This window comes from Rhinoraja longicauda, chromosome 1 (genome assembly GCF_053455715.1).
Source record: "Rhinoraja longicauda isolate Sanriku21f chromosome 1, sRhiLon1.1, whole genome shotgun sequence".
Classification (NCBI taxonomy): Eukaryota; Metazoa; Chordata; class Chondrichthyes; order Rajiformes; family Arhynchobatidae; genus Rhinoraja; species Rhinoraja longicauda.
This window is the reverse complement of record NC_135953.1, coordinates 57,014,474-57,042,235: the sequence shown is the minus strand read 5'-3', so window position 1 is coordinate 57,042,235 and position 27,762 is coordinate 57,014,474. Positions and strand designations below refer to the sequence as shown.

The following is a 27,762-nucleotide window of genomic DNA, read 5'->3' as shown; positions in this document are numbered from 1 at the left end:
TGTGTATTGACCTTTCCACTTTTACTCGTTCTTTCACAAAATAAAAAGCACAATTCGAGTAAATTTTTCATCTGAAACAGAGACAATAACGTATTTTTGAAACGTACGTGAATATCGATGTAACTTGAAATGCTGCGGTCTGCTTTGATTCGGTTAGGGGCAGCGACGTTTACGCAGGTCTGGCTGACGTAGTACACAGAGACGCTGGCGCTCGGTCGGATGATGGCGACGGTCGGCTGATTGCTGCCGGTAGTCGGACCTGCAGATGGCCGGCGGTCTGGATTAATGCGCCGGATCGGCTGCTGAGCCAGGGTCGCCCCCGAAACACCTCAAGCAATGAGCTGGATATTTCCGCTGTCAAAGAGCGGCGGCGGCGGTCACCTGCCGCCTCTGACCAACTTGCAGCAACAGCGCCAGCGGCAGATCGAGTCGGTGAAGAGTTCGCACAGTGGGTGAGTGCGGCGCCGCGCCGCTGGACGCCATCGCTATCTCCCCTCCCCTCTCCTCCCCTCTCCCGGGCGCCATCGCTACCGCCGCCCCACTATCCCCTTCCTCCTGCCTTTGCACTCACTCCGAGTGATGCCGTCCACATCTCTGGGAGATGATTCCCCCGAATGTTCTGTGTGTCTTAATCCTTCAAAAATCACGGGACAACAATACAAAAATAGACACAAAATGCTGGAGTAACTCAGCGGGACAGGCAGCATCTCTGGAGAGAAGGAAGGGGTGACGTTTCAAGACTTCGGTGTAAACCGTATTGTATGGAGTATTGTATCGAAACGTTGAAATTATTAATATCCTAGTGGTACTTCCAAGCACTTTGTAAAATCTTCGGTGTAAACCAGCATCTAGTTCTTTCCTACACAATACAATGTGTCATCTTGGGTGAACATCTTTCAATGGATCATTTGAGCCATGTACCTGTTGTGGATTAGTTGGCTATGATGACAAGAAAAGTACAAAAGAGAGTTAGATAGAGCTCTTAGGGCTAGTGGGATCAAGGGGTGTGGGGAGAAGGCAGGAACGGGGTACCGATTGTGGATGCTCAGCCATGATCACATTGAATGGCGGTGCTGGCTCGAATGGCCTACTCCTGCACCTATTGTCTATGTATCTATGTATCTTGCTCCTGTCGGCCGGCTGGGGAGAGAGTACTAAATCTGGGGAAGTCTTGCTTTATGTACTTTATTTGTAAATATGACTTCTGTGGTATAGTTTGTTTCAGCATAACATGTATAGAGACAGCACATTAGCGCAGAATAGCTAGCTTCATGTGCAGCGTTCAGGGTTCAATGTTGACCTCCCGTGTTTGTCCGTGGAGTTTGCACGTTCCCCTGTCACCTGCGTGGGTTTCGTCCCAGACACCAAAGACGTCACGTGTGTGTTTGCAGGTTAAATGGCTGCTGTCAGCTGTCCCCAGTGACGTGTAGAATCAGGGGAATTGTGGGGAGAAAAGAGAAAAAATCGCGTTGATGGGCCAAAGGCCTGATTCCGTGCCGTCTTGGGTTTGACAATCAGTCGCAATGTCAGTCTAACCCTGAAGAAATAATTGAAGATAAAATCAGATTCACAGAAGAGTTACATAAACCTAAAATCATGAAAGAATAAAAATGTAATATAAAGTAAGTCACAAGGATTTTATGTAAGAGCAACATAGCTGGCCAAATGGTTGCTTTCATTGCATTTTCTCTGCAAATTATTTCCTCGCAGTTTCTTATCCAGTTTCAAATTGAATGCTGTAATTAAGCCTGACTACTGAAAATGAAACCATAACGTTGAACCAAAAGCTCGGATTTATGAAAGCCCCACAATTTCTCAGCCCCCTTTTTATGCTGATACTAGACAAAGTTGGGCCCAAACCTCTCCTGCATTGGTGCAGCACCCTGTTCTCTCCTCAACCTCCCTTCTCCCCCACTTCCCCCTCCCTCCTCCCCTCCATTTAAACTTTAAAATGTGAATAACTTTAAAAATATAACACCGATTTCAATAAAACTACTTGCATCATCACTAAAGTGACAATGGTGAGTAAGGTGGGCCTAAAATTGTCGCGCTATCATGTACCGTTTTGGCTGAAGTTCAGTCACAAACAAGATAACAAACAAGAGTTTTAGTATATAGATATTACAGTAGTTTTAATAAATGTGTGCCCTCATTATTCAATTTGTGACTTTAATGGCAACAAAGAAAATGGTCCACTAAGAACAAAGGTTTATCTAATTTAGAAGAGAGGATTTTGTTCATTAGCTGGAATGGTCAGAATTTGTTTGATGATGATATTCAGCCCAACCCAGATGCTAAAAATTTCAAATTCACAGAAATCTGTACTTACCAATTTTGCTCCTTTTGGTTGAGAAACCACATGCATGGTTTCATAATAATTAGCAGACACAAGAACTGCAGATGCTGGTTTACAAAGAAAGAAACAAAAGTACTGGAGTAACTCAATGGGCCAGGCAGCTTATCTGGAGACCATGGATAGGTGATGTTTTGGGTCAGGACCCTTCATCAGACTTAAGAAGTCAAAACATCATGTTTTCTAGAGATGCTGCCTGACCAGCTGTTACTCCAGCACTTTGTGTCCTTTTTCATAATTATTTGAAATAGTGTATCCATAAAGTACTGAGTTCCCTTGTAATTAAGACAGTTAGTTAATTTCTTGTTCATATGACTAACAGATCAAGTTCGACTTAGTAATTGTTTCTGCGACAATATCCTGTGACTGAAAAACAACATGAACTCCAAGCTTAAGCCTATTTAAATCTCAATCATGTGATATACATTTGACATCATTTATTCTGTTGATTATATTATAATCATTCAAAAGCATTCATTCTAAATTTGTGTTTTCTTCGCCAGTGTTAAATTGTATAGATTGTTTGCCTTTAAAGTTCCAAATTATAATTAATTTAATATTCTGAATCTTTGGAAGTGTTATTGTTTGTCAGTTACAGAATCATACAGCACAGAAACAGGCCCTTTGGCCCAACTCTTCCATGCGTAGAATTAGGCAGGAGGCTGAAAAGCAGGACTTCTAGGGTGTTTATCTCTGGGTTGCTTCCAGTACTAGTGAGGGTAGGAACAGGGAGATAGGGGATCTGAATGTGTGGTGCAGGGGGCAGGGATTAAGATTTCTAGATCACTGGAATCTCTTCTGAGGCAGGGGTGACCTGTACAAAAGGGATGGGTTGCACCCTAATTGTAAGGAGACCAACATTCTGGCAGGCAGGTTTGCTAGTGCTACACGGGTGGGTTTAAACTAAAAAGTGGGGGGGTGGAGTCAACAACGTGGAAGCGTATCCGTGCAGCTAACGGGAAAGAGAGTGTAGGAAAGGTCACGTTTAAGCTAACAGGGCAGGGGGATGGGACCCAATGCAAGGAGAGAGAGGGCCATAAAATAGGACAGAAGCAAAAGGCAGAAGGGAGATTAAAAAAACTAACTTGAAAGCTTTGTGCCATAATGCGAGGAGCATTCGAAATAAGGTGGATGAATTGAATGCGCAATTAGTAGTTAAGAGAAATAATACAGTTATACGGAGGCATGGCTCCAGGGTGACCAAGACTAGGAGCTAAATATGCAGGGGTATTCGATATTCAGGAAGGATAGAGAGAAAAGAAGAGGAGGTGGGGTGGCATTGCTGGTTAAAGAGGAGATTACTGCAATAGCAAGGAGAGACATTAGCTTGGATGCTGTAGAATTGGTATGGGTAGAACTGCAAAATAGCCAAGGGCAGAAAACGCTTGTTGGAGTTGTATACAGACCACCAAACAGCAGTAGGGAGGTTGGCGATAGCATCAAGCAGGAAATTAGGGATGTGTGTAGCAAACGTACAGCAGTTATCATGGGTGACTTTAATCTACATATAGGTTGGGCCAACTAAATTGGTAACAGTGCTGAGGAGGCGGATGTCCTGGAATATATACGGGATGGGTTTTTAAACTAATATGTAGAGGAACCGACTAGAGGGCAGGCCATCCTAGCCTGGGTATTGTGCAATGAGGAAGGATTAGTTAGCGATCTTGTTGCGCAAGGCCCCTGATTCAAGAGATTAGTGTGCAAAATTAGAGCACATGGTATTGGGGATAGGGTATTGATATGGATAGAGAACTGGTTGGCAGACAGGAAGCAACGAGTAGGAATTAACGGGTCCTTTTCAGAATGGCAGGCAGTGACTATTGGGGTTTGAACATCAAGCGATCAAAGGCAGTGCTAACATTTTGGAGGTAAGGTGTATTTTGTTGTTGATATTTAGTCCCACTGACTGCTGGCTGCTGAAACATTAGAAATGATTCTGTAACCGGGGTCTCATCATGGAACTTAAATGTCTGGTAGTTGTCTTGTATGGTAGAGGTTGGTTGATGATCTAGTGCTCCAAGTGTTTTCATTGAGGCTTATCCTCTCATGTGCTTCAAAAAAAATCTAAGATGGTTTATTGTTCAGGCTCCAACTGTGCACATTCTTAAGCACAACTGTGTACTGTAACTCCGTGACTGACATTGCTGTGACCGTCAGAGTTTGAAGAAGGATCCCGACCCAAAACGTTGTCTATCAATGTCCCCCATAGATGCTGCCCGACCCGCTGAGCTGAGTTTGTGTTTTGCTCAAGATTCTAGCATCTGCAATTCCTTGTTTCTCTGTTTTAATGTAACCATTGTCTGGGAGTGGAAATGTCGAGTGGAATATTACTTGAAATTGCAGAGTTCAATGTTTATCCCAAAAATAAGACAAAGTGCTGGAGAAGGGCCCCAGTGCAAAACATCATCTAACCATGTTCTCCAGAGATGCTGCCTACCTACGTTATACCAGCAAAAAAATAATTTTTGAAAAGAAGCATCTGCAGCTTCTTGTACCTCAATGTTTGCACTGTCGGTTTGAAAACTACACATGGTGTTCTTACAGTTTGCATGTGGCCTCACTCTGGTATGAGAATGGGAAGGGGAGCTGTCGTCTATCCATTTAATTTGATTAGGCTGCAGTTGTAGATTTATTTGCATATTTTCCTTAGACTGTTCCAAGAATATAGCAGCATTAGAAACTTCAATGTAAATTCATTAAGATGCTATCAGGAATAAGAAGTTTGGTTATGAAGTGAGGCTTGTAACTCTACTACTCTATAACTAAATAGTTATGAAAGGGGAGATCCTCTGGTAAATATTGGCTGTTCTACGTGTATATATATATAAACAATGACGTAGTTTCAGTGAATTAAAGGGGAGATTGGAATATCAGTACATTAAAGGAGAGTTAAATTACAGAATCACTGCCACAAAATTGTCATGAATGCTGATATAATTATAAAAAACAATGTTGGAGTTATTTAGGGGAAAATGCAAACAAAATTAATACTTATGTATAAATTTTAACATGTCCCAAGGCACCTCAGATGATGTTTATCAACCAAACATTGACACCAGTTCTTGCATCCATTTACTGGATGTAGGCAACATAGTGCTTGATGTCTTTTAATTGCCATCGAACATGCTGGCAATGCACTGACGCAAGCCATGGAGGTCTAATGCCATTGGGGTCCTTTTGAGGAAGTTTTTCCTATGGTGCTATTGGGTATGAAAGTCTGGATTTTTATTCAACTGTCACCATTTGATAGAGAGAAACAACTGAAAATATTTGGGCCCAGTACACGTTTAACAACTCAAAGTTGAGCTTCCATGAGACAGTGGGCTTTCATCGGAGAAGTATTGTATTTCATGTTTTTTTCTGTACCATTCTGGCTTGTGCATTCCTTTCACTACAAGATTCTGTAGTTTGCTTATCACCCTCCAAATTTTGGAAAATAATTAAGATAGATTAGGCATATTGGAGCAATTTGTGTTAAAATGTAATTTGAAGATTGGAATAAAAATCATTACATTAGCCATTATAATTAATTAATGCTATTAATAATGTATAATTAATCATATTAATTATCTTCATTCATTTTGTACAGTGTGGTAGAAATACAGAAGGATGTGGAATACAGGCTGCCTTTTACAACAAACAATAAAACAATCAATTTAAATATGTAAGTATAAAACATTATGTGAGATATTTTACATGAATTGCACAATATTGTACAATAAAGAGAAAACTTAGAACTAATCAGATTTGTAGCTTAAACTTTCTCTACCATTTTATCAGCTGCTATTATTTTACAGGTCCATTTTCACAACAACTTATATAAATTGTATGCTGGCTTTTCCCACATAATGGGATCCAACATTTCACAAATCCCTATCTCATAAGACTGCAGCCCACACATTTCACAAACCCCAATCCCATAACCCTACAAGGCCTGATCAGAACCCCAGCTCCAGCCACTGTATAGTATCAGCATTTATATTTATGCTGCTGGCTTTGGGTCTTGATTGTTCTTATAAACACAGACACTCCCCAGCAGTTGTAATAGATGGCACCTTTTTGACTGAAAATAAAAAAGCCTTTAGCGTCATGCCACAGTTCTAAGCCTGTCAGCATTAGCTAGTATTGTGATGACGGCTCTACAACGTCAATTGTTATAGACTCATCAAATTACTCTGTTTGCTCACCATTACAATAGCATTCTCTAAAATCTAGGCCATCGAGTGCTTTTGCATTTGTTTTCTGGTTGAGTTAGGAGTTCCCTGTGTTTGTGTTTCTGATTCTCATCATGAATGTTTTGTTTTTAAATATTAACACTGCTTGATCAAATTTGTAGTTTCATTGATTAAACATAAATTGTAAAAGCTAGATGCATGGCTGACTACATAAAAATCTACGATTAGTAATGAGAGGGGGCTCTTCACAACTGGGAAAAAAGATAAACAATCTTATTCTAGGGAAAAAAATAAGTGTGAAATTCTAAATACAGAAGTAAAAGTTGAAAGCCCTCCATATATATTTTTTTTAAACTGGAGATTGGACCAGGCAGTGAAAAGTCATAATTTGGGCAAAACAAATCGAGATAAACTGAACAGAAACTGCTCAAAGAAGTCAGCAGGTTGGACAGCCTCTATGGCGGCATTGGATTGGTCGATGTTTCAGGTCGAGACCCTGCATCATGACTGAAGGCGAATAGGGGAGATAGCCAGTATATAGAAGTGAGGAGGAGAGGTCAGGCAGAGAGGCCGGTAGTTGATAGGTGGAACCGGATAAGATAAGGTTGATGGGCAAATTGATCCAAGTGGAGGAGGGGATAGGAAAGGAGAACCGATTTAAAAAAAAACCCTTGGGGATAGAGGTATCTGGGTGATGGGCAGATGGAACTAGATGGTGAAGTGAATGAGTCCTGGTAATGAGTGGCAGGGGAAGATAAATGGAAAAGGTGAACAAAGTGAGAGAACCTGGGTGGACTGACGGGAGTGGGGAATGAACCTAGGTTACCTAAAACAGGGAAATTCAGTGTACATTGGGCTGTGGGTTACCTAAGCTGATTACGAGGCGCTGTTCTTCTGGTTAGCATTTTGCCTCACAGTGGCAGTGAAGATCAAAGACAGACAAGTTGGTGTGGGAATGGGAAATTAGAGTTGAAAGAACATGCAACTGGGAATTCAGCATACTCATTGGCAGACAAAGTGCAGGTGGTCTGCAAAATGGTTGCCTATTCTAAACTAGATCTTCCCTATGTAAAGGAGACCACATTACAAGCATTGAATGCAATAGGCTTAAGTTGGATGTGGTGTTCATGACTTTCTTCCTCATCTGGAAGGGCTACTTAGGTCCCTAGTTGAAGGTGAGGGAGGAGATGGAGGGGCAAGTATTGCAGTTTCTATGGTTGCAAGGAAAAGTGCCAAGGGAGGAAGATCGATTCCTGGGAAGAGTTGAGAAGAAAGTGGTCCTTGCAAAAAAACAAGGAAGTGGGGAAGTAGGTTGAGGCCAGTGGTGTGTTCCCGTTGAGGCTTGCAAAGTGGCAAAGGATGATAAGCTGGATGCAGAGACTAGTCGATGAAAGGGGAGGACCAGCGGATCACTACCTCTATTCTGTGGGGAGAGAATGGGTGGGATATGGAGGAAGAAAGTTCCTTCAATTGCAACAGAGGATGCCACTTTCCGGCAGAATGAGACGATTTCAGAAGTGCTAGACCTGAAAGCCTCACTTGAGAACAGATGTAAAGGAGATGGACAAACTGAGAGAAAGGATTTAATTGCTACTGGAGACTGGGTGGGTGGAGATGTAGTGGATGCATCTGTGGGTATCCACAGATAGGTTTATAGTTGATATAGGTGGATTGTCTGTTTCTTGAGATGGAGACACCGAAATTCAGAAAAGGAAGCAGAGTGTTAGTTATGGTCTAGATGAATTTGAGGGCAAGGTGGATGATGGTGGCAAAGGTAATAAAATTGACAAGTTCTGCAAGAATGCAGGAGGCGGTGAGAGATCCTGGGTGGAGTGGTGGGAGTCGGAAAGGAACACAAGGGGTCTGGGTTATATGGAATTGGCAAACTCGATGTTCGTATATTCAGGCAGTAGGCTATCTATGCAAAATATAATATGGTATTAACACAAGGAACTGCAGATACTGGTTTACAAAAAAAAAGACAAACTCAGCAGGTCGGGTAGCATCTCTGGAGAACAAGGATAGGTGATGTTTCGGGTTCGGGCCCTTCATCGGACGGATTGGATAAGGTAGGAAGAAAGCTGGAAGAGAGATGGGGCGGGACAGAGCCTGGCAAGTAATAAGTGGATATCGGTGAGGGGGAATGTAATTGGCAGATGGTTGGACAAAGGCCTGGGATGAAAAGACAAAAAGTGTGGGATCAGGAAATCTACTTCTCTTGGTTCACCTTGTCTGGCCTGCTGAGTTACTCCAGCACTTTGTATCTTTTTAAACCAGCATCTGCAGTTCCCTGTGTTTATATTTTACCCTCCCATATTTCCAACTGCACAGCATCTATTCCTTACCTGGTTCCACCCGGCACCTAACAGTGCATGTCCCACTCTACCCTTCCCACTCCCCTCCTACACTTGCCTCCATTTGCTTAATTTTGTTTCCTTTTTTCCAACACTCATCTTTTTCTTCCGCTTCCCCTCCTCCCCCCCCACCCCTTCACCTGGCTCCATTTGCCCACCATCTTTCCTCCTCATTTGATTCTGCCAATCGCCTATTAGCCTTTGTCTCACCCCTTCGCTGCCTCACTGGCAATCGTCTCTGTGCACCCTCTGTCCTAACATAGTCTGGACCCAAAACATTGACCACCCCCTTTCCTCCACAGATGGTGCTCGACACACTGAGTTCTTTCAGCCATTTCTTTTTGTTCCAAATTCCAGCATCTGCAGTTTCTCGTATCTCCTTATGATAAAATGAGTAGCTAAGGAAATGTGAGGTCATGCAAAGACAAATAGAATGTTTTTCAGACTTAAAAAAAATACTTTTAATTTTTAATTCTGAGAAAGCATCTTGCTTAAACCATTGAGTTCTCTTCACTCCTTACATACTGAATAACCCTGTGTTGTACAGGGTGTTTAGTTTAGTCAGAAACCTTTTAGGATGCTCTATTATAAGCAGAAGAAAGTTACTTCTGGTACTTATTGGAGTTGCAAAAGGGTTTTGTGGCTTTCAACAAATCAGTTTGGCTCAATTGTCTGAAAGAATAAACAGCTGTGGGCCATTTGTCAATGTTAATAATATAACAATGGCAAAGTTTGCAGACTGCTGATGTATAATGTAGATATTTATTTACTTCTGTCATGTCTTGCATTTGTTTAAATCTCTGAGGTGCATTAGTCGCACCATGTTTATGTTTTAGCCACAAAAAATTTAGAAATAAATGATCTTGGTTTGTTTCTAATATTTTTCTTCCACAAATTAGTTTGCTTCCTCCTCAGTTTCCACAAGAAAAGCCTGTGGTTACAGTCTTCCCACCAGTGCAGCATCATTTAGTGGACAAGCAGATGGGTACAATGGTGACAAGCCCAATGATTGCAAATGTACGTAGCAAAGGCTCACTATTTTTCGTAGCTTATATTTTTGTACAATATATTATCATATTATCATTCATTTGATTTTATATTATGAATTCAGAACCTCTCAATGTCAGCAAGACGAAGGAGTTAGTTATTGATTTCAGGGAGCATGGTACAGTACATGACCCAATCGGCATCAATGGTGCTGAAGTGGAAATAGTTGAGACCTTCAAGTTCCTTGGCATTCATATTACCAATAATCTGTCATATTGATGCGACAGCCAAGAAAACACACCAACGCCTTTGAGGAGAATGTGGAAATTTGACATGTCTCCAAGAACTCTCATAAACCTCCACAGATGCACTATAGAAAGCACACTGTCGGGTTGCATCACTGCTTGGTTTGAGAACTGCGGTGCCCAAAACCTCTAGAAATTGCAGAATTGAAGTTGTGGCCAAGTTTATCACCAGACCAGACTCCCCACCATTTACACTAAATGTTGCCACATAAAAAAGCAGCCACCATAATCAAAAACTAGACTCATCTAGGTCCTTCCTTCTTCTCCCTGCTTCCATTAAACAAAGATATAGAAGTTTGAAAGTGCGCAGCACCAGACTCAGGAACAGCTTCTTCCCCTCTGTTGTCAGGCTTCTGAACGGTCCTTCCGTAAGCTAGGATACTGTCCGATTCACCTCTTACCCCATTGCTAACATTAGACCTTGTCTATGGAACTGTTGAGCCTGAATGCTGAGATCTATATCCTGCACTCTGTATCTTCTCGTTTGCTCTCCCTATTATACTTGAGTTTGACGATTGTATTTATGTATTGTCTTATTTGTTGTGATTGGATAGCACACGAAATAGAGCTTTTCACTGTACCTTGATGCACATGACAATAATTAACCTAAACCTAAACACCCACACTAATTTAGCCAATGCAGAAATTGGAACCAAGCTGGAAGTGAGAACTAGTATGTTTTAACCTCCCACTCCACCACTGAATTCACTGTTGTGAGAGGGGACTGGTGCACTTTTTCATCCGTCCATCAAATTTACTCCAGGGATGGTTGCATACATTTGAATGCAGTTGATGATCCAGTGGGAAAAGACAAGTATTTCAGTTTTATTATTTCAAGGTTTTTTTATTATGTGTTAATATCTTAAGCTACTTTTGATTTCAAAATAATAATTAATTATTTAAAATACTTGAATAGTTTCTAAATGTCTACGTTAGAGCGGTATTAAAATAGTTTTAAGATAGTTTTAAGCCTGACAACACTGGGCCTAATCTGCCTCACAAGTTGCATCTTGGGCTTGAGGGTCAGCTCATTCAATCTTTAAATCCAAGTTGGTATGCATCCATGGCAGTAAATTGACACTGCACGCAAGTTCCAATGAGACACATATCAATAGAAAATAGAATTATAGTATTGAATCCAAACCAGAAAGAGCAAAATGGAAGGAACAAAGCAGAAAACAGATGCACATTTAAAAAATAATAAATATCTTCCTGTGGTTTATTGCATTTATGTGTAAACAGAAATGAAAGAGTCTCTTCAAACAGTGATGTCCTACATCCTAATTAGCACATATTAAGCCATATCCTATCCGGTTTATATTAAATAATGCCCACTGTTTATTTGCTGTTTGATCTGCCAATTTTTCCCCCCAAACAATTGCACATGTATTAATCCTCCTTGTGTTCCTGAGAATATCTCGGCTTCTAGAACAGTACCATTATCTTGCCGAAAGCTATTTATTTCATTGTGTATAATCACTTGACCTAATCATAAAAATATTCATTTATAATAATTTATATCTTTTTGTTATCTAATATTGAAGTTCACAATGCATTCAGACCTTGGAAAAATTATTCAGACGATCCTTGATGAATTTCGGAAGAACCCTCCTGTGTTAGCTTCCAGTTCATCATCCTTTCCATAGTAAGTATAATTTTGCTCACTTCAAATGCAGTGAACGAAAAGCTGCTTGCATCCAAGTTAAAATATTCTACTTTCAACCCCAAACTAACTACCACTTAAATGAGGACTACTGTATTGTTAGAGAATAGTTCTTGGCAATTTATTTAATTTGCATATAAAAGAACCTGTGACACTTTTATAAAAAAGTACAGAAATTTACACTTGATGTACTGACCAATGTTCATCAATGCTGTCAAAAATATATGATGTGATCATTATGACACTGCTTTATGGGAGTTTAATGTGTGGAAATTGCCTGTAATGGATTCTACAACAGTAATTACAAGTATAGTATTCCATTAGCTGCAAGATGTGTTAGACAGTCCGACCCGAGAACAGCACTGGATTAGTATAGAAGGAATGGGTGACGTTTCGGCTCGAGACCCTTCTTCAGATGAAGGGTCTTCTGAAGAAGGATCTCAACCCGAAACGTCACCCATTCCTTCTCTCTGCCTGTCCCACTGAGTTACTCCAACATTTTGTGTGTCTATTCGGTTTAAAACAGTGTCTGCAGTTCCTTCCTGCACACTTGATTAGAGTACATCTGTTCATCCTTAGCATTTTGTCAAAAACGGCATAACTCATTATTTACCTCATAACTGTTTATGGGACCCGTTGTACAGAATTTGGCTGCAATATTTGTCATTATAATGGCATGACCACACTTCAGAACTCAATGGTTGCAAATTGCTTTGGGACATATCTTAAAGGTGGGGAATCTGTTATGTTAAGTTAATGTTTTTTTTAAAATGATAAACATTTTGCTTTTACACAATGATGTAAACATAAACTATTTTCATTTTGAACAAAAAGTTATTCGGTGGCTAATCAAATAATCTATTTGCATTTTCCTAGAATAATGTTATTTGCACAGCATAAGTGCACATACAATACTAGATATAAATTCTATCTCTTTTTCAAAGTAGCTGTAATTATACATCATGCCAGTTTATTTGTGACTTCTGACAGTTCCCCTTTCGTTGTTGGAAGATTTTTAATAATTAACCCAATTCTAACTCCAATGTTATGTACGAGAAGACGGCAGGGAAGAGAAAATACATTTTGGCCTTCCATCACAGTGAGAAGGGACTGGAGGAGACTCACTGTGATGGATGTTTCTTTTGTTTGGTGTTAGTGTATGATTGTATGTGTTATTGCATTTTTATTGATTATTCTTATTGGTCTTAGTGTTTCAACTGCGGGTAATGTTTCATTTCACTACACATTTATGTGTATGTGACAAATAAACGACTATTGATTGACTATTGATTGATTGAAATATTTCAAAATACAATTCTTTGTCACATGTTTTGCACTTGGGTCCTGTCAAGGAATGCACATTGTAATACAGCACTTTTACTTATTTCTCTGAAACCTCAACAATTTAGAGATAGCCGGGTGCCTTTGGTTACTTTTAGGTGAAATTTGAGGTTTATTGATGTGCACACAAATAACTTAGATATAATTTTTCTATTACCACGATTACAATTAAAGGAAAGATCTCCATATCCTCTTTAGCAAATTTGGAATGCTAACACAAGTGCTATTTTATCTGAAAATTATATTGAAATGTATGTTTCATTATACATTTCATTATACATAGTTTTATAAATCTATTTATAAATCTATTTATAAAACTCAGGATTAACAAAGATTTCATATCTAATTCAATTCCTTTTAGCAGAAAAAAAAAGCCTTTTCTGCTAATATTTAAGAATGAAGTGCCATTATTATGTCAGCTACTGTTAATGTGAGTGTTCGGTTAAGAAATGTTACAGCTTCAGCGTTTTGATTTATGTCTCGAAGCACATCTGTGAAACTATCATGGGCACTTGGATCGTTACAAGCTAAACTTGATTTGCATGTCTCAGTTTTACTGCACTTTCCTCATTTATCCTTATTTTTAATTAGAATTGGAAGTAAATGTAGAATTTAACATTGTTTATTTGCCCTTTTATATTTTGTAACCTTTACAAATGTTTCTTAGCTGTTTCAGTAGCCCTGCTGGAATGGCACCTTACCCTCCCCAAGGATTTCCATTTATTAGCCCCTATCCTACTCAGGAGTCGACTGTGCCTTGTATTGTGGATTCAGCCCCAGGGTTTAATATTCTCAGACCTGCTGCTCCTGCATATGGACTGATTACAGATTTGCCATTACCAGTTCCCACAATTGACTCATCAGAACAGGTAAGCTTGAAAGCCTGCTCATAAGACGTATACTTTTATGATTGTTTTGTTTCAAGTTCAGTAAAAAATAGATCATTGGTATTTCTTTTCTTACTAAGGATAAAGTTACAGCCAATCCATTTTAAAATGTTCATACATCCCTGCTAAATCTGAAAATGTATTTGTAAAAAGTGTGATCCGGTGTGACAGATAAAACTTGGTCATTTCAAATTGGATCCAACCCGATCACATTTCCTGGAATCCAAGATGTTTTTAGTCAACAGATATGCCTTGTTGATATGAATCCAGAGCAGTCCATTACAAATGACAGCAACTAGGTCTGGAGTACTGGGGCAGCAAGGCCTGGCCCATTCTTGTCAAACTGTTACACAGGGCAGTATTCACTGCTCAATAGAGATTTTAATCCAGTAAAAACAGGGGGAAATAACATTTTAAACTTCAAGTGCATTCTACAGTTTTTAAATAATCAATTATTTTCTTTTTGTTCTCCCCATTGAATTATTGGACCTACCCTTTAAGAAAATGAAAATATTAAATTTTGAGAAAGAGAAAGGTTTGACGAAAAGATTTTAATCCATTTGCAGGGAAATAAATTACTTTGTTAGTATTATTTAAATTGTCAAAACATGTTGTTTACAGTTACGATGTGAAAACTGTTTTGTTACAAATATTTTTTTGTATCTCTTTCAGTTAGGTTTGAATGGGCATAGTTACAAGATGCCAGATCTGCCTGACCACTTTTCAGAGCTCCATGAACTCGGGTACAGTAAATATATTTTAAATTGTTAAAGATTCGTAGAGCTATACAGCATGGAAACAGACCCTTGGTCTAAGTTGTTGATGCCAACCAAGTTGCCACTCTACACTGATCCCATTTGCCCCATATCCATCAAAACCTTTCCTAGCCATGTATCTTTCAAAATGACGTTTAAACTATTAGTAATCGTACCTGCCTTTACCACCTCCACTGGCAGATTGTTCCATATACCCTCCATTCTCTGTGCAGAAAATCTTGCTCCTAGGTGCCTTTAAATCCTCCCCATCTCACCTAAACCAATGTCCTCTAGATTCTCACTGCATACCCTAGGAAAAGGACCGTGACTGTATACTCTGTCTATGTCCCTCATAATTTTATAAACCTCAATAAGATCACTCCTCAGCCTCCTTCACTCCAGAGAAAGCAGTCCCAATCTGTCTGTTCTCTACTTATAATCCAAGCAATTCAGTCTAGACAACATTCCTGTTAATCTTTTCTGCACCTTGTGCAGAAAATCATGCTTAATTGCATGATTCATATAATGTGGTGACTAAAACTGCACCTAATAGTGCGGCTTAACCAATGCAACAAGCAAGTTATGCAACAATTTTCTGTACAAAGCAGGATTAATTTTAGAATTGCCATATTGGTTAAGGATGTAACTAAAACAGTTATGTTGGAATACGCTCCTAGCCTCAAGGATCCTACAACATATGAAGTAAATACTTAACTAGTCCAGATACCATGTTGGGAATACTGTGTTACCAGTATTTGAAAGATGTTTAAATTAAAGTGGTCTCGATTCTCAGATCAGTTTTGTTTAGTTTAGAGCAGGGGCCTCCAAACCTTTCAGCATGAGGGCCATGTTATATATTTGGCACATTTTTGCGGGCCGTAGAAATGGCAGTTTTATAAATTTAATGAGGTTATATGGCAACAAATAAATAATATTCAATTTTTAAAAAGAGCTTGAAATATTGGAATATATATATACCATAGGTATGCAATTATTTATAAAACAGAAAACATACAGCGACCACCAGTGGGCATGTAGACAGTATAGAAATATCATATGATATAATGGCGGAGTGACCACAGGTGGGCACTCCACAAAGAAATCATTAAAATTTAAAATTATTATTAAGTCGGCAGCTGCATAGAAGCCCTCAACTTGATAGCCTACCTGACGTGTAAGTTCAAAAACTGCCGAGATCGGCCATGAAGACCGGAGCACCGAGGAGGAGGGAGCCGCTGGCGACGATGGATACGATGAGTGGGCCACTCGGAGAGGGGTAATGCCCCCAGCGCCTGCAAGGTCGGTCGCAGAAGGCGTTTTCACCGGGACACACAGGCGGTCGGTCGGGAGAGGGACGTCGATCGACAGGCCGACCCACTACAGGGCGACGGAGGAGGCCCTGCAGCAGCCTGGGGCTTGCCTGGATCAGAAGCCGCTCCAGTACATCCAGCGCACGAACGGACCCGACTTTGGACTTTTTGTAAACGGCGCCAAAATATGGTGGTGACTCGTGCACGTGTGATCTACGCTAAAATAATTCTATTGTGCAGTGCACACGAGACAATAAAGCACCATTCAGAAAAGGTCCGCTAAAAAATAAAATTCCCACGTTACCATAGAACCCGCAGCACGGAACGTATTAAGAACTTGCTGTGGGCTGGATAAAATCCCGTGGCGGGCCGGATGTGGCCCATGGGCCACAGTTTGGAGACCGCTGGTTTAGAGCATGAAAACGCCCTTTGGCTCACCGAGTCCACGCCGACCAGTGATCACCCATGTACTAGTTCTATCCTACACACTAGGGTCAATTTACAGAAGCCAATTAACTCACAAACCTGCACGTCTTTGTAATGTGGGAGCACCCGGAGAAAACCCATGCGGTTCAAAGGGAGAACATACAAGATCCATACAGACAGCATCCGTAGTCAGGATCGAGCCCGGGTCTCTGGCGCACTAAGGTAGCAACTTTACTGCTGCACCACTATGTCACCCTTAGTCCTGAGGTTCTCAGATTTCAGTCTGTTTCGAATCTCTCAACTTATCTGTATCTCATGAGAAAATCTACAAAGATTTCAGTCCAAAGATTAACATTTTAAATTTACAGTATATTATGCATGCTACCTATATATACAATTTTGTCATTACATCTGCACTTTTTTAGCTCTCAGCATTTTTGTCTCACTTTTGGTGTATTGATAATCTTGATCTAATTGGTATAATTTGTGTGGTATAATTTTGAGCACGCACCAATAAGTGTGGCATGGTTCAGCATTGCTGCCCTCTGCGGTTCAGTATATCTATAATGTAGAAATCCTGAATGTGCTGGATATTAGATTTGATCATTCTCTACACTGCTGGACTCGCCACCATCTGGCACAATGTGACTCTTGGCCTGAAGTCAAACATACTTTCTCGACTAAATGTCATGATCGTCTGATAAAGCTTCACACGAGGTATTATTTGAACATTTGAACATTATCCAAAAGCTATAATAATATCAATACTTATTACGGTGGCTGGTGCTGTCCTTCAGATTATAGATGGAGTTCTCTGAAAATGTTTCCCACACATGAATTTTTTAAATTCACTCATATAGATTAGCATTAACAAATTTTAGTTTCGATCTTGATGGCACAAATAGCTCCAGCAATAACTGTTTTAGCAGTACGATTTCATCGCATTTGCTGTCAATTTCCATTTGGCTCTCACACTAACATGTTCCATCGCTGACTCCCCTTCCGTTTCTCAACCTCAATCTGTATCTTGGGATAGATGAGTGACTACTGTCCATTACAATCTCACAGACTCTAATGGCTAGATTGATCATACCTCCTCCCACTCTGATGGGGAATCTGTGACATTTGCCCAGTTTAACTGGCTTGGTTATGTCTGTTCTGATGGCAAAACCTTTTACAGTAATTTTGAAATCTCTACCTTTTACCTTGATGATGATGATACTTTATTGTTACTTGTACCTAGTGAAATTCTTTGTTTTTGCATCCAAAGTCTACAAAAGAATTGCCACAAAGGCACCGACAAAGTGACAAAAAGTACTCATCTTTGTTCTTCTTTCCCTGCCCCATGTCGTGTCCCCCCTTTGTTCTCAGCGCCCCCCCTCCCCACGCCAGGTCCCCCTTTGTTCTCGGCGGCGTGGCACGTCCACTTCCGCCCAACTCCAATCTCACGGCTCTGACCGCGGCCCGACTCTGACCTTAATTGGTGGTTTCCACTCCAAAGCAATTAACAGGGCTCCTGCACTTTTGCATTTGCCCTTCTTCCCTCAGAAACAAGGAAAGGGTTCCTCTCATCCTCCTCATCCACTCTATCAATCTATACATTCTGCTCTCATATGATGGGTCATTTTTATCCATAATATTCACCACTGTTAATGTGATGCCACCACATCTTCCCCTCCTGTTTCATCATTCTAATGGGTCTCTCAATAGACAATAGGTGCAGGAGTAGGCCATTTGACCCTTCGAGCCAGCACCACCATTCAATGTGATCATGGCTGATCATTCTCAATCAGTACCCCGTTCCTGCCTTCTCCCCATACCCCCTGACTCCGCTATCCTTAAGAGATCTATCTAGCTCTCTCTTGAATGCATTCAGAGAATTGGCCTCCACTGCCTTCTGAGGCAGTGAATTCCACAGATTTACAACTCTCTGACTGAAAAAGTTTTCCCTCATCTCAGTTCTAAATGGCCTACCCCTTATTCTTAAACTGTGGCCCCTGGTTCTGGACTCCCCCAACATTGGGAACATGTTTCCTGCCTTTAACATGTCCAACCCCTTAATAATCTTATATGCAAGCCTTATTCCATGTTTGCTCTCTGTAATTGCCTTTGCATTGCAGCCTCACCCCATCAGAGACATTCCCTTTGTCTTGTCAATCTCCTCTTCTCCCTACCCCCTCATCTCCTGCAGCTTAATTCTAACATGTTTTCTCTCCTTACTAGATATGAGGAAGTATCTTCAACATTAAACATCAACTCGGTTTCTCTTTCCACAGATGAGACCTGTGCACTGTATTTTTCTAGCACTTTCTGTTTTCATTTCAGCATCTGCATTTTTTGATTTCCACTGCCGAATGTGTCATTCATTCTTCCTTGGTCTCCATGCCATGATGGTCATTATGTTTGTTTCTCCTCTGCACTCAGATGTGTTTATTTTCTCTATCTCAATCCCCCACCCCCCTCACCTACAATGTTGTTCAACCCGCTGTTTCTCCAGCAGATTGCTTGTATCTGCAATCTCTTGTGTTTGTAACGTCAATTAATGCCAGTAAAATGGACAGATGACATTTCGGGTCGGAACTCTTCTATAGATAGTCAATAGTCAATTTATTTGTCACATACACACCAATAAGAATAATCAATAAAAAATGCAATAACACATACAATCATAAACCAACACCAAACAAAAGAAACATCCATCACAGTGAGTCTCCTCCAGTCCCCTCCTCACTGTGGAAGGCCAGAATGTATTTTTCTCTTCCCCTGCCGTCTTCTCCCGTGGTCAGGCTGTTGAAGTTGCCATGTCGGGGTGGTCGGGGCTCCCGACATTGAAGCCCCCGCCGGGCGGAGAAAATCCCGCCCAATCCCAATTGGTTCCCAATCCAAAACATTGTCTATCCATTTCCCTCTGTTTTATGCTGCCTGAATCACTGACTCTTGTGTCTCTAATGACTGTCTATGCTACTCTGATAATTGAGAATATGTGATTAATTGAAGGGCCCAGTCTGTGCATTAACTCCTCACCCCTAAGGTTGTTGTTTCTTTAAAGATACTGTTGTATAAAAATAAAAATTTAGCTGAACGTATGCCCAAACAAAAAATTGAAAAGCAGAGCTGTTAATATGCTTGCAGTTTTTTTACAATATATATCTCTCTGCCTGAAGGGATAATTATTATATAAAATTAGTTTTCATCTTATTCATTAATATTGATTTTGTTTTGTAGTAATTCGCAGCTGACTGGTTTAAATGAAAATGAGGATCTGCGATTGGGGCACTTCATGGGTTCACCACAACTGAAGCAGATATGCACTGACAAAAACGATCTGGTTAGCTACATTGAGGAGCTAGCAAGTATGTTTTGTTCTACTTATTTGTGTGGATCTTTTTTTGTTTCTTAACTGTAGTAGCCTAACCATTTTTTTTTTCTGTGTCCTTGGAAGAAAGAAATCTTCAACTTGAACCTCATTTAGAAACAAAAAGACAAGATCTATTAGATAAAGTAAGGCACTGGCTTTTTTGCTTTAACATTTTTAAGTTTTTATAATGCACTTTGCTTTTTATATTTGTTTTTATATTTTAGTATGATCAACTGTCTCAGCTGAAAAGGATCTTTGAAAAAAAGATGCAAAGACAGCATGAACTGAGTGAGGTGAGTGATGCTCTCTTTTACGTCAAGTATAATTAGTGTGACTTTATTTTAAAAATCAATTAAATGCTTCACTTCCTCTAGACTAAAGTAACATTATGGCAATTTATTTGGATGAATGAATTCAATTTTGTGTTTGCAATTTTCAGGTGTTTATTGTAAGGGGACAAATAATTTGTTGCAGTTTATTATTTTACCAGTTTATTTGTCGTCAAATATTTGTGCTCAAATCCACAGTTGAGATTTCAAAACAAGGAACTGCAGATGCTAGTTTACAATAAAAGGACAGAAAGCGCTGGAGTAACTCCGCGGATCAGGCAGCATCCCTGGAGAACATGAATAGGCGACGATTTGGGTCGGGACCCCTCTTCAAATTGATTGTGGGGGGAGGGGGAAGAAAGCTGGAAGAGAATTAGGGGTGGGATAACCCGCTGAGTTACTTTAACATTTTGTGTCAGTCGTTGGGGGTAGGACAAAGTCTGGCAAGTGGTAAGTGGACACTGGTGAGGGAGGGGGGGGGGGGGGGGGGTTGATAGGCAGGTGGTTGGCCAAAGGCCAGAGATGAAAATACAGAAGGTGTGAGACAAAAGAATTGAAGCATTGCGAATTGCAATGGGGGAGGGGAGAAATAGGTGCGAGCCCGGGTGGGGCACAGGGGAGGGAGGTGAAAACGGAGTTTGGGGGAGAAAAGTGGGGGTGGGGTTGTTACAGATGACCAAAAATTGGAGAATTCAATGTTCATACCATTGGTTTGTAAGCTACCTAAACCAAATATGAGGTGCTGTTCCTCCAATTTGCATGTGGTAATGGAGGAAGCCCAAGACAAAAAGGTCTGTGTGGGAATGGGAATGGCCCTAAAATAGTTAGCAACCAGGAGATGCAGCAGCAGTGATGAACCAAGCATATGTTCGGCGAAATGGTCGCCCAGTCCATGCTTGGTCTCTCTGATCTAATGGAGGCTACATTGCGAACACCAAAAGCAGCACAGTGCTGGAGTAACTCAGCAGGTCAGGCTGCATCTCTGGAAAACATGGCATTTTGACCTCTTCGGTCCGATGAAGGGTCCCGAAATGTCACTAATCCATGTTCTCCACAGATGCTGCCTGATCCGCTGAGTTACTCCAGCACTATCGTTTTTCACCGTTGATATTTATTGGCTTGTTGCAGATATATTAGACAAACGCTTGTAATGAACATAGTAATTTTGCCCCTTTAGTAAATGTGGGATTTATGGTAAAAGTTTGGTTATCTGGCAGATGCTGGCTAAACAAATAAAGCAGTTAACAGGTCAGCTTAGCTGTTCCCTTCGGAAGACCTTCCACTCACCAGAGCCCTCCGTCTGCAGCACTTGTCCACTAGCCCAGCTTGTCCACTTCCACTGTTTTGTACCTCTCCCCACCCCCACCTCCCCACCAAATTAAAGGCTTTGGTGCTGAGAGCAATTTGTGGGGGTAGGTGAATGGGAGAAAGAGGGAGGGAGCAGGGTGGTTTAGTAAAGTGAGGAAAGCACTGTTGCCACTCCTGTTTAGTTTATTGTCATGTATATCGAGGTACAATGAAAAGCTTTTAGCTGCCTGCTCTCCAGTCTGTGGAAAGACTATACATGATTAGAATCAAGCGATCCACAATGTACACATACAGGATAAAGGGGATAATGTATAGTGCAAGGTAAAGTCCGATTAAAGCTAGTCCAAGGGTCTTCAACGAGGTAGACGGTAGTTCAGGACTGCTCTCTAGTTGTTGATAGAATGGTTCAGTTGACTGGCCAAACAACTGCTTCATTACTACCTCTATGAAGAGCCTGACTTAAATGGTAGTGAAGTATCTCACCTGTGACCAGGAAGGGCACGTAGCTGACACTGAAACAAAATATGTGTGGAGTTTGTGTGTACGACGAATGGGGCAGATTCCCATATTTATCATTTATTCCTTCCTACCCCCAACTGCTGTTCTCTTGCCCTATGTTGAGAGCTGATAATATCAAGGCCATTCAGTTACAGTAGTACCTCTGAATTTAAATTATCCATGAATTTTATAAAGCTCAAACTTAGTGGATTTGAAGTAAATATTGAAATGTTGCAATTGTTTAGAGTTGCAGCTTAAGTGCCCTGCAGGCCAGGTTGAAAGTTGCAGCTCATCAAGCAGAAGAGGAATCGGAAGTGATTGCTGAGGAATTCCTTGAAGGGAAGGTTGAAATTGATGATTTTCTCAGCAGCTTCATGGACAAAAGAACAGTATGTAGCAATATCTGCTTTCTACGATTTCCTGATTTTAGATTTTAGAAACTCTTTGATTTGAAATATATTCATTTACAGTTCTTCAATACTTACCTTGAATGTGGTGAAGGATTCTGCCGCCACCAGCCTGTCAGCTGAGAGTTCCAGGCTCCAAACATCTTTTGAGTGAAATATGTTTTCCTCCAATTAATTTAATTAATTAGTAAGATAACAGATCATTGGTGTTTTACTGTACTTTTAATGCCGCAAAGTGCTTCCAATTCACAATTTTAGATTAATTATGAATTCCAACTGTTGCCGAATATTAGCTTATTCTGAGAATTGCTACATCAATGTGGATTTTTTAATTGGAAGTCTTATGTAAATTTACCACTTTCACATATTACTAAATGTTTTTTGTTGCTTCAGCTTTGTCATTGCAGGCGAGCTAAAGAAGAAAAGCTTCAGCATTTGATGACATACCGTGGACAATTTCACACACTATAGGTAAGGATTTTAAAAGAAAAATACATGTACCTTTTCCCAAGATTGTCAAGATGGTGCAAACTGTCTTTTTGAATGGAGAACTGTAACTGTATTAGACGACATCAAGTGTTACTCAATGTGCACATGTATTTTGGCCCAAACTCAAACTACAAATGAATATAGGACAATGAGCACCATAAATGTAAAACAGCATACTTATAGGATGTGATGCCTCTTATTATCTTTCACAAGACCTATCAAAAAAGCTTTGCCTGAGCTTATTCTCCATATTGAAAACCATAGTACGATACTACCTGCGGTCAGACTAGACTGTGGTGTATAAAACTGAGTTAAGCGGATATAGCCCATAACCATGAGCCTTCAGAAGTGAACACCAGTGAATTGCCTTGAAGAGAAACCAGACCATACAATTCTTCCTGTATGTTCCAGGGTATCACCTTCTAGTTTAGAGATACAGCGCGGAAACAGGTCTTACGGCCCATCGGGTCTGCGCTGACCAGTGATCACCCCATGCACTAACACGAGCTTACACACGAGGGACAATTTTTACAATTTTACTGAAGTCAATTTAACCTACAAACCTGTACATCTTTCGAGTGTGAGATACATACAGCCCATAGTCAGGATCAAACCCAGGTCTTTGGCGTCAACTGCTGTGCCACCGTGCCTCCCCGGTCTGCTGGTGTGCTCTCCCCCAGTTTGCTGACAAGGGCGAGGGAGTACAGTGCTTCTTCTCAACACAAGGGGTCAGCAGCATTAGTAGAATGGTTCCAGCTGATAATGAAACTGCCCCAGGTTAATCAGCTGCCAAAACTTCCACTGTTATGAATGGTTGTGAATGTCTTTAATATTCATGCATTCAAATAATAATCAGGACCTATTTAGAAGCTAATTTTTTTTAAACAATTATTCAAAAATATTAATATTATGGCACACAAACACCTCAATCACATGTCTATGGAACTGATGCACTACAATGCTGCGAACTATATTCTGCACTCTTCCCCTTTGCTCCATCTATTGTACTTAAGTTTGACTTGGTTATATAGCATTTCTGATCTGTTTTTATAGCATGCAAAACAAAGCTTTTCACTGTCCCTCGGTACACGTGACAATAATAAACATAAATCTAAATGCTTTACTTACCTTTGGATAGTTAATGATTTAAACTATTTATTTGAGAAGACCCATTACAATTGCACCCAGTTAATTTGATCTGGGTACAGCTCGCATGTTTACCAGTTTCAGAGAAAGTTTGCCCTTCCCTACTTGGCTCTGTGAGGATTGACCAGCATGGATGTCCAACATCCATCACTCCTCTGAATGAAAGGCCACAATACCCACTGCGCAGGAGTAGCCAAGTTACAGACATATCTGCAGATTGATTTCAGCACGAGAATTACCCCAGTATATCTGGCATGTCCTACAACAGTGGTGCTGCTCATTAAGTGATACCTTCTCAGCTCCAGTGAAATACTGAAGGTGATCTGCATGGTTGAAGGTGCAATTTTTCGAACGAGTTATTAAACCAAGGCACCATCTGCTCTCCAAAGTAGGTGAAAAATACATACATTATTTTAAAGAGCACATGAATCCTGGCCCTCTTGCCAAAATTCAACACATAACTAAAAGCAGATTATGTGGTTATTTGCTCATTGCTGCTTTACGATGCATTAACACAGCACAGTAACACAGTGATAGAGTTGCTGCCTTACAGCGCCAGAGACTTGGGTCTGAAGAAGGGTTTCGATTTGAAACATCACCCATTCCTTCTCTCCAGAGATGCTGCCTGTCCTGCTGAGTTACTCCAGCTTTTTGTGTCTAACTTGGGTTCAATCCTGACTGGGTTAACTGGCTTCTGTAAATTGTCCCTCGTGTGTAGGATGGGACTAATGTATGGGTGATTGCTGGTCCGCGTGGACTCAGTAGGCCAAAGGGGCTGTTTCCCCAGTGTACGTCTAAACTAAACTAATGACCTCACACATCTTATGTTACAATAATATTACACTTCAAAATTTGGCACTCACTGTATGCTGTTTGAGAGCACCTTGAAAGCAATATGAAAGGTGTTGCATAAATAATTGAGATGTACTAGTCCTGGAGGCTCCCTAGAGTCCTCTGTTCTCTTTATGTCTTAATTTGGTTATAACCTAAATAAGCATGGGCAAATGGTTGTTCGAGGTCTGCATTCTGTGGCTTCTGGCACAGTGACCTTTGCATGTTTCTCCTTTCCCTATAGGAAACAATACCTCTAAAACGGCAAATCTTTGTGATCTTTTAAATAAAATATTTATTCCTCTTGGATGATACTGCCATTTCTATATTTTTCTCTACAGCTTTATAAGTGACATATTGAGATGCTTGCACTGGACAAGATGGAATACATTGAACCTGCCGTGTGAAAATTAGTTGCATCAAAATGCTGATTTTTTGAAATGATTTGTAAATTTACAATTTCCAGTATTAAAATGCTTCTAAATTACTTAAATTTGTTCCTACTTTAGGTTTCAATATTTATTAATACTGTTAAATTTGTATATGTAGCTTGAGTTTTTGAATTCAATATTTACCATGTATATAGTAATAATAAATGTCAGAAGAAGGATCTCAACCTGAAAAGTCACCCATCCCTTCTCTCCAGAGATGCTGCCTGTCCCGCTGAGTTACTCCAGTTTTTTGTGTCTATTAATAAATGTATGGCTGCTTTACTAATGAAATATTTGCACAATTTTCACTGTTGAAGTTTATTAAGGTGAAGTTTTCAGTTTGGAAATTCAACATTGCTGTGACATTCCATAGATACATTAATTCAGTATATCCTTTAGAGACAGAATTCCAGAAGTGTAATCTCTCAACTTCAAACATGTTAGAAAGACTGTGCACATAAAGATTTAGTTTTACATTGAGGATAGAAATGCTATATCCATTAATTTTCACTTTTGTATTACATAGCACATTAAGCTTATCACTGTATTTTACAATAACATTTTATTTACAGAACGTTGAGAGACGCAGCAGGATTGTCTGAAACCATAAATAAATATTTGACATATTTTCTTAAAATTAGGAATAAATCCCAACACTACACCAAATCTTAACACATGCTGAGATTTCGAAGCAGGCCCACGATTCGTGCTTCAAATGTACCAAATAGAAAAAGTACATAGAGGGCTTAATATTGAAACTAAGAGTACTAAAATAGTTAGCACTTTGAAAAAAAATGTTTTGAGCAACGCTAAAATCTGTTGGCTCAATAAATTAATAATGCTTTGGACATAAAACTTGCTGGAAAGGAACTATTAAAGAAAATGTAATAAATATATTAATATCCATAATTAGGACTTTATTCCTTGGAGCACAGGAGATCCTGTAGAGGTGTATAAAACAATGAAGGGAGTAGATAAGGTAATGCGGTCTTTTGCTCAGAGCAGGAGAACAAGAACGAAAGGATATAGGTTTACGGTGAGGGGAAAGATTTGCTAGGAACCTGATGGGCAGCTTTTTCAATTGGAGGGTGGTGGATATATGGAACAAGCTGTCAGAAGGGGTAGTTGAGACAGCTGCAATAACACCATTTAAAAGAAATTTGGATAGGTACATGGATAGGAAAAGATTAGAGGGATATGTGCCAAACAAGATTCGGTGGAACTAGCGCAAATAGGCCATCTTAGTCAAGTTGAGCCAAAGGACCTGTTTCCGTGCTGTATCACTAATTGCTTGGAATTTTAAAAACTATTATCCGAAGATGTATGCAAGAGGACACAGTGGCGCAGCGGTAGAGATGCTGCATTACAGCGCCAGAGCCCGGGGTTCAATCCTGACTACAGATGCTGACTACACAGTTTGTACGTACTCTCTGTGACCATGTGGGTTTTCTCTGGGTGCTTCGGTTTTATCCCACATTCCAAAGACGTGCAGTTTGGAGGTTAAATGGCTTCTATAAGTTGTCCCTAGTGGGATAGAACTAGTGTACAGGTGGTCGCTGGTCGGCACGGGATCGGTGGGTCAAAGAGTGTTTCCACCCTGTATCTAAACTAAACGACAACAGTCAGGAGGTAGTGAGGCCAAATGATGGACATTTATTATCTAATAATTGGAAAGGGGGAGAAATAACATTTCTTTCGTGGGTTATTTATTCCTATCCAAGTCAACAAAATCAACCAGTTAACTCTTTTTCTGAAGAGCGGGACCTAAAGATACTCTTATATCGGCTCATTTAGCATTGACTAAATTTTGCAAATTTGCCCTAATGTTCATAAATTGACACTTTGCAATTTTCAATAAATTCATTTTTGTGGAAATGGAAATAAAATATAAAGAAAAAGAAAAATAATCATATACAATAACGGAAAATTTAAAGTTTACAATTACAGTAATTTCTTCATTCATTTTGGGTCAATAGTTACACGAAATCTAGAAAAATATTAAATAGATCATGTTAGTCGAATTATAACTGGATACATTCTACCCAATTCCTTTTAAAGTAACCAAAACTTGTTTGGTTTTAGCTTTCTATTTCCTTGCCAGCAAGGAGACCATACAGTAAAATCCTTCAACTACCAGTTTCTCCAGTTCTGAGCGTCAGAACTGCTGAGATTGAAGAAATTAGTCCATGATTTAAAAGATTTGGTTGAACAGATTGGTCATGCCTTCTGCCGCTTGCAATGGACTTGGTGAGGAATGCTTTGTTTTCTATTATTAACCTCACTGGAGCAATCTAGTAAAAGAAACACTTTATTCACAAAATGCTGGAGTAACTCAGCAGGTCAGGCAGCATCTCGGGAGAGAAGGAATGGGTGACGTTTCGGGTCGAGACCCTTCTTCAGACTGATGTC

At 40.1% G+C, this 27,762-nt stretch overlaps 2 protein-coding genes across 3 annotated transcripts in view; one reads left to right on the top strand and one right to left on the bottom strand.

Moving 5' to 3' along the window:
• LOC144592864 (CCR4-NOT transcription complex subunit 7) overlaps nucleotides 1-346 on the bottom strand; it is a 28,741-nt gene extending 28,395 nt beyond the window's left edge. The window contains exon 1 of the mRNA XM_078398054.1: nucleotides 108-346. The gene's annotated coding sequence lies outside the window, so the exon portion shown is untranslated. The remainder of the gene's footprint in view (nucleotides 1-107) is intronic.
• On the top strand, nucleotides 180-27,762 carry vps37a (VPS37A subunit of ESCRT-I). 2 transcript variants are annotated; one of them, XM_078397971.1, is made up of 12 exons: nucleotides 182-452; nucleotides 5,943-6,017; nucleotides 9,782-9,899; nucleotides 11,719-11,819; nucleotides 13,846-14,047; nucleotides 14,738-14,808; nucleotides 19,782-19,909; nucleotides 19,999-20,057; nucleotides 20,139-20,207; nucleotides 22,295-22,438; nucleotides 22,850-22,927; nucleotides 25,264-27,758. In XM_078397971.1, the coding sequence occupies exons 1-11, from the start codon at nucleotides 337-339 to the stop codon at nucleotides 22,925-22,927; spliced, it is 1,161 nt and encodes a 386-aa protein (XP_078254097.1). In that variant the 5' UTR covers nucleotides 182-336; the 3' UTR covers nucleotides 25,264-27,758. The 2 variants fall into 2 exon arrangements, with proteins under 2 accessions (XP_078254107.1, XP_078254097.1); XM_078397981.1 differs by lacking the exon at nucleotides 22,295-22,438 and having other exon boundaries at nucleotides 180-452; nucleotides 25,264-27,762.

Bases quoted from the DNA above. Each gene is read 5' to 3' on its own strand.
- vps37a (XM_078397971.1), top strand. From the start codon at position 337: ATGAGCTGGATATTTCCGCTGTCAAAGAGCGGCGGCGGCGGTCACCTG. The intron at 11,820-13,845 runs GTAAGTATAATT...AATGTTTCTTAG, and splicing joins AGTTCATCATCCTTTCCATA to CTGTTTCAGTAGCCCTGCTG. The intron at 20,058-20,138 runs GTAAGGCACTGG...TTTATATTTTAG, and splicing joins GACAAGATCTATTAGATAAA to TATGATCAACTGTCTCAGCT.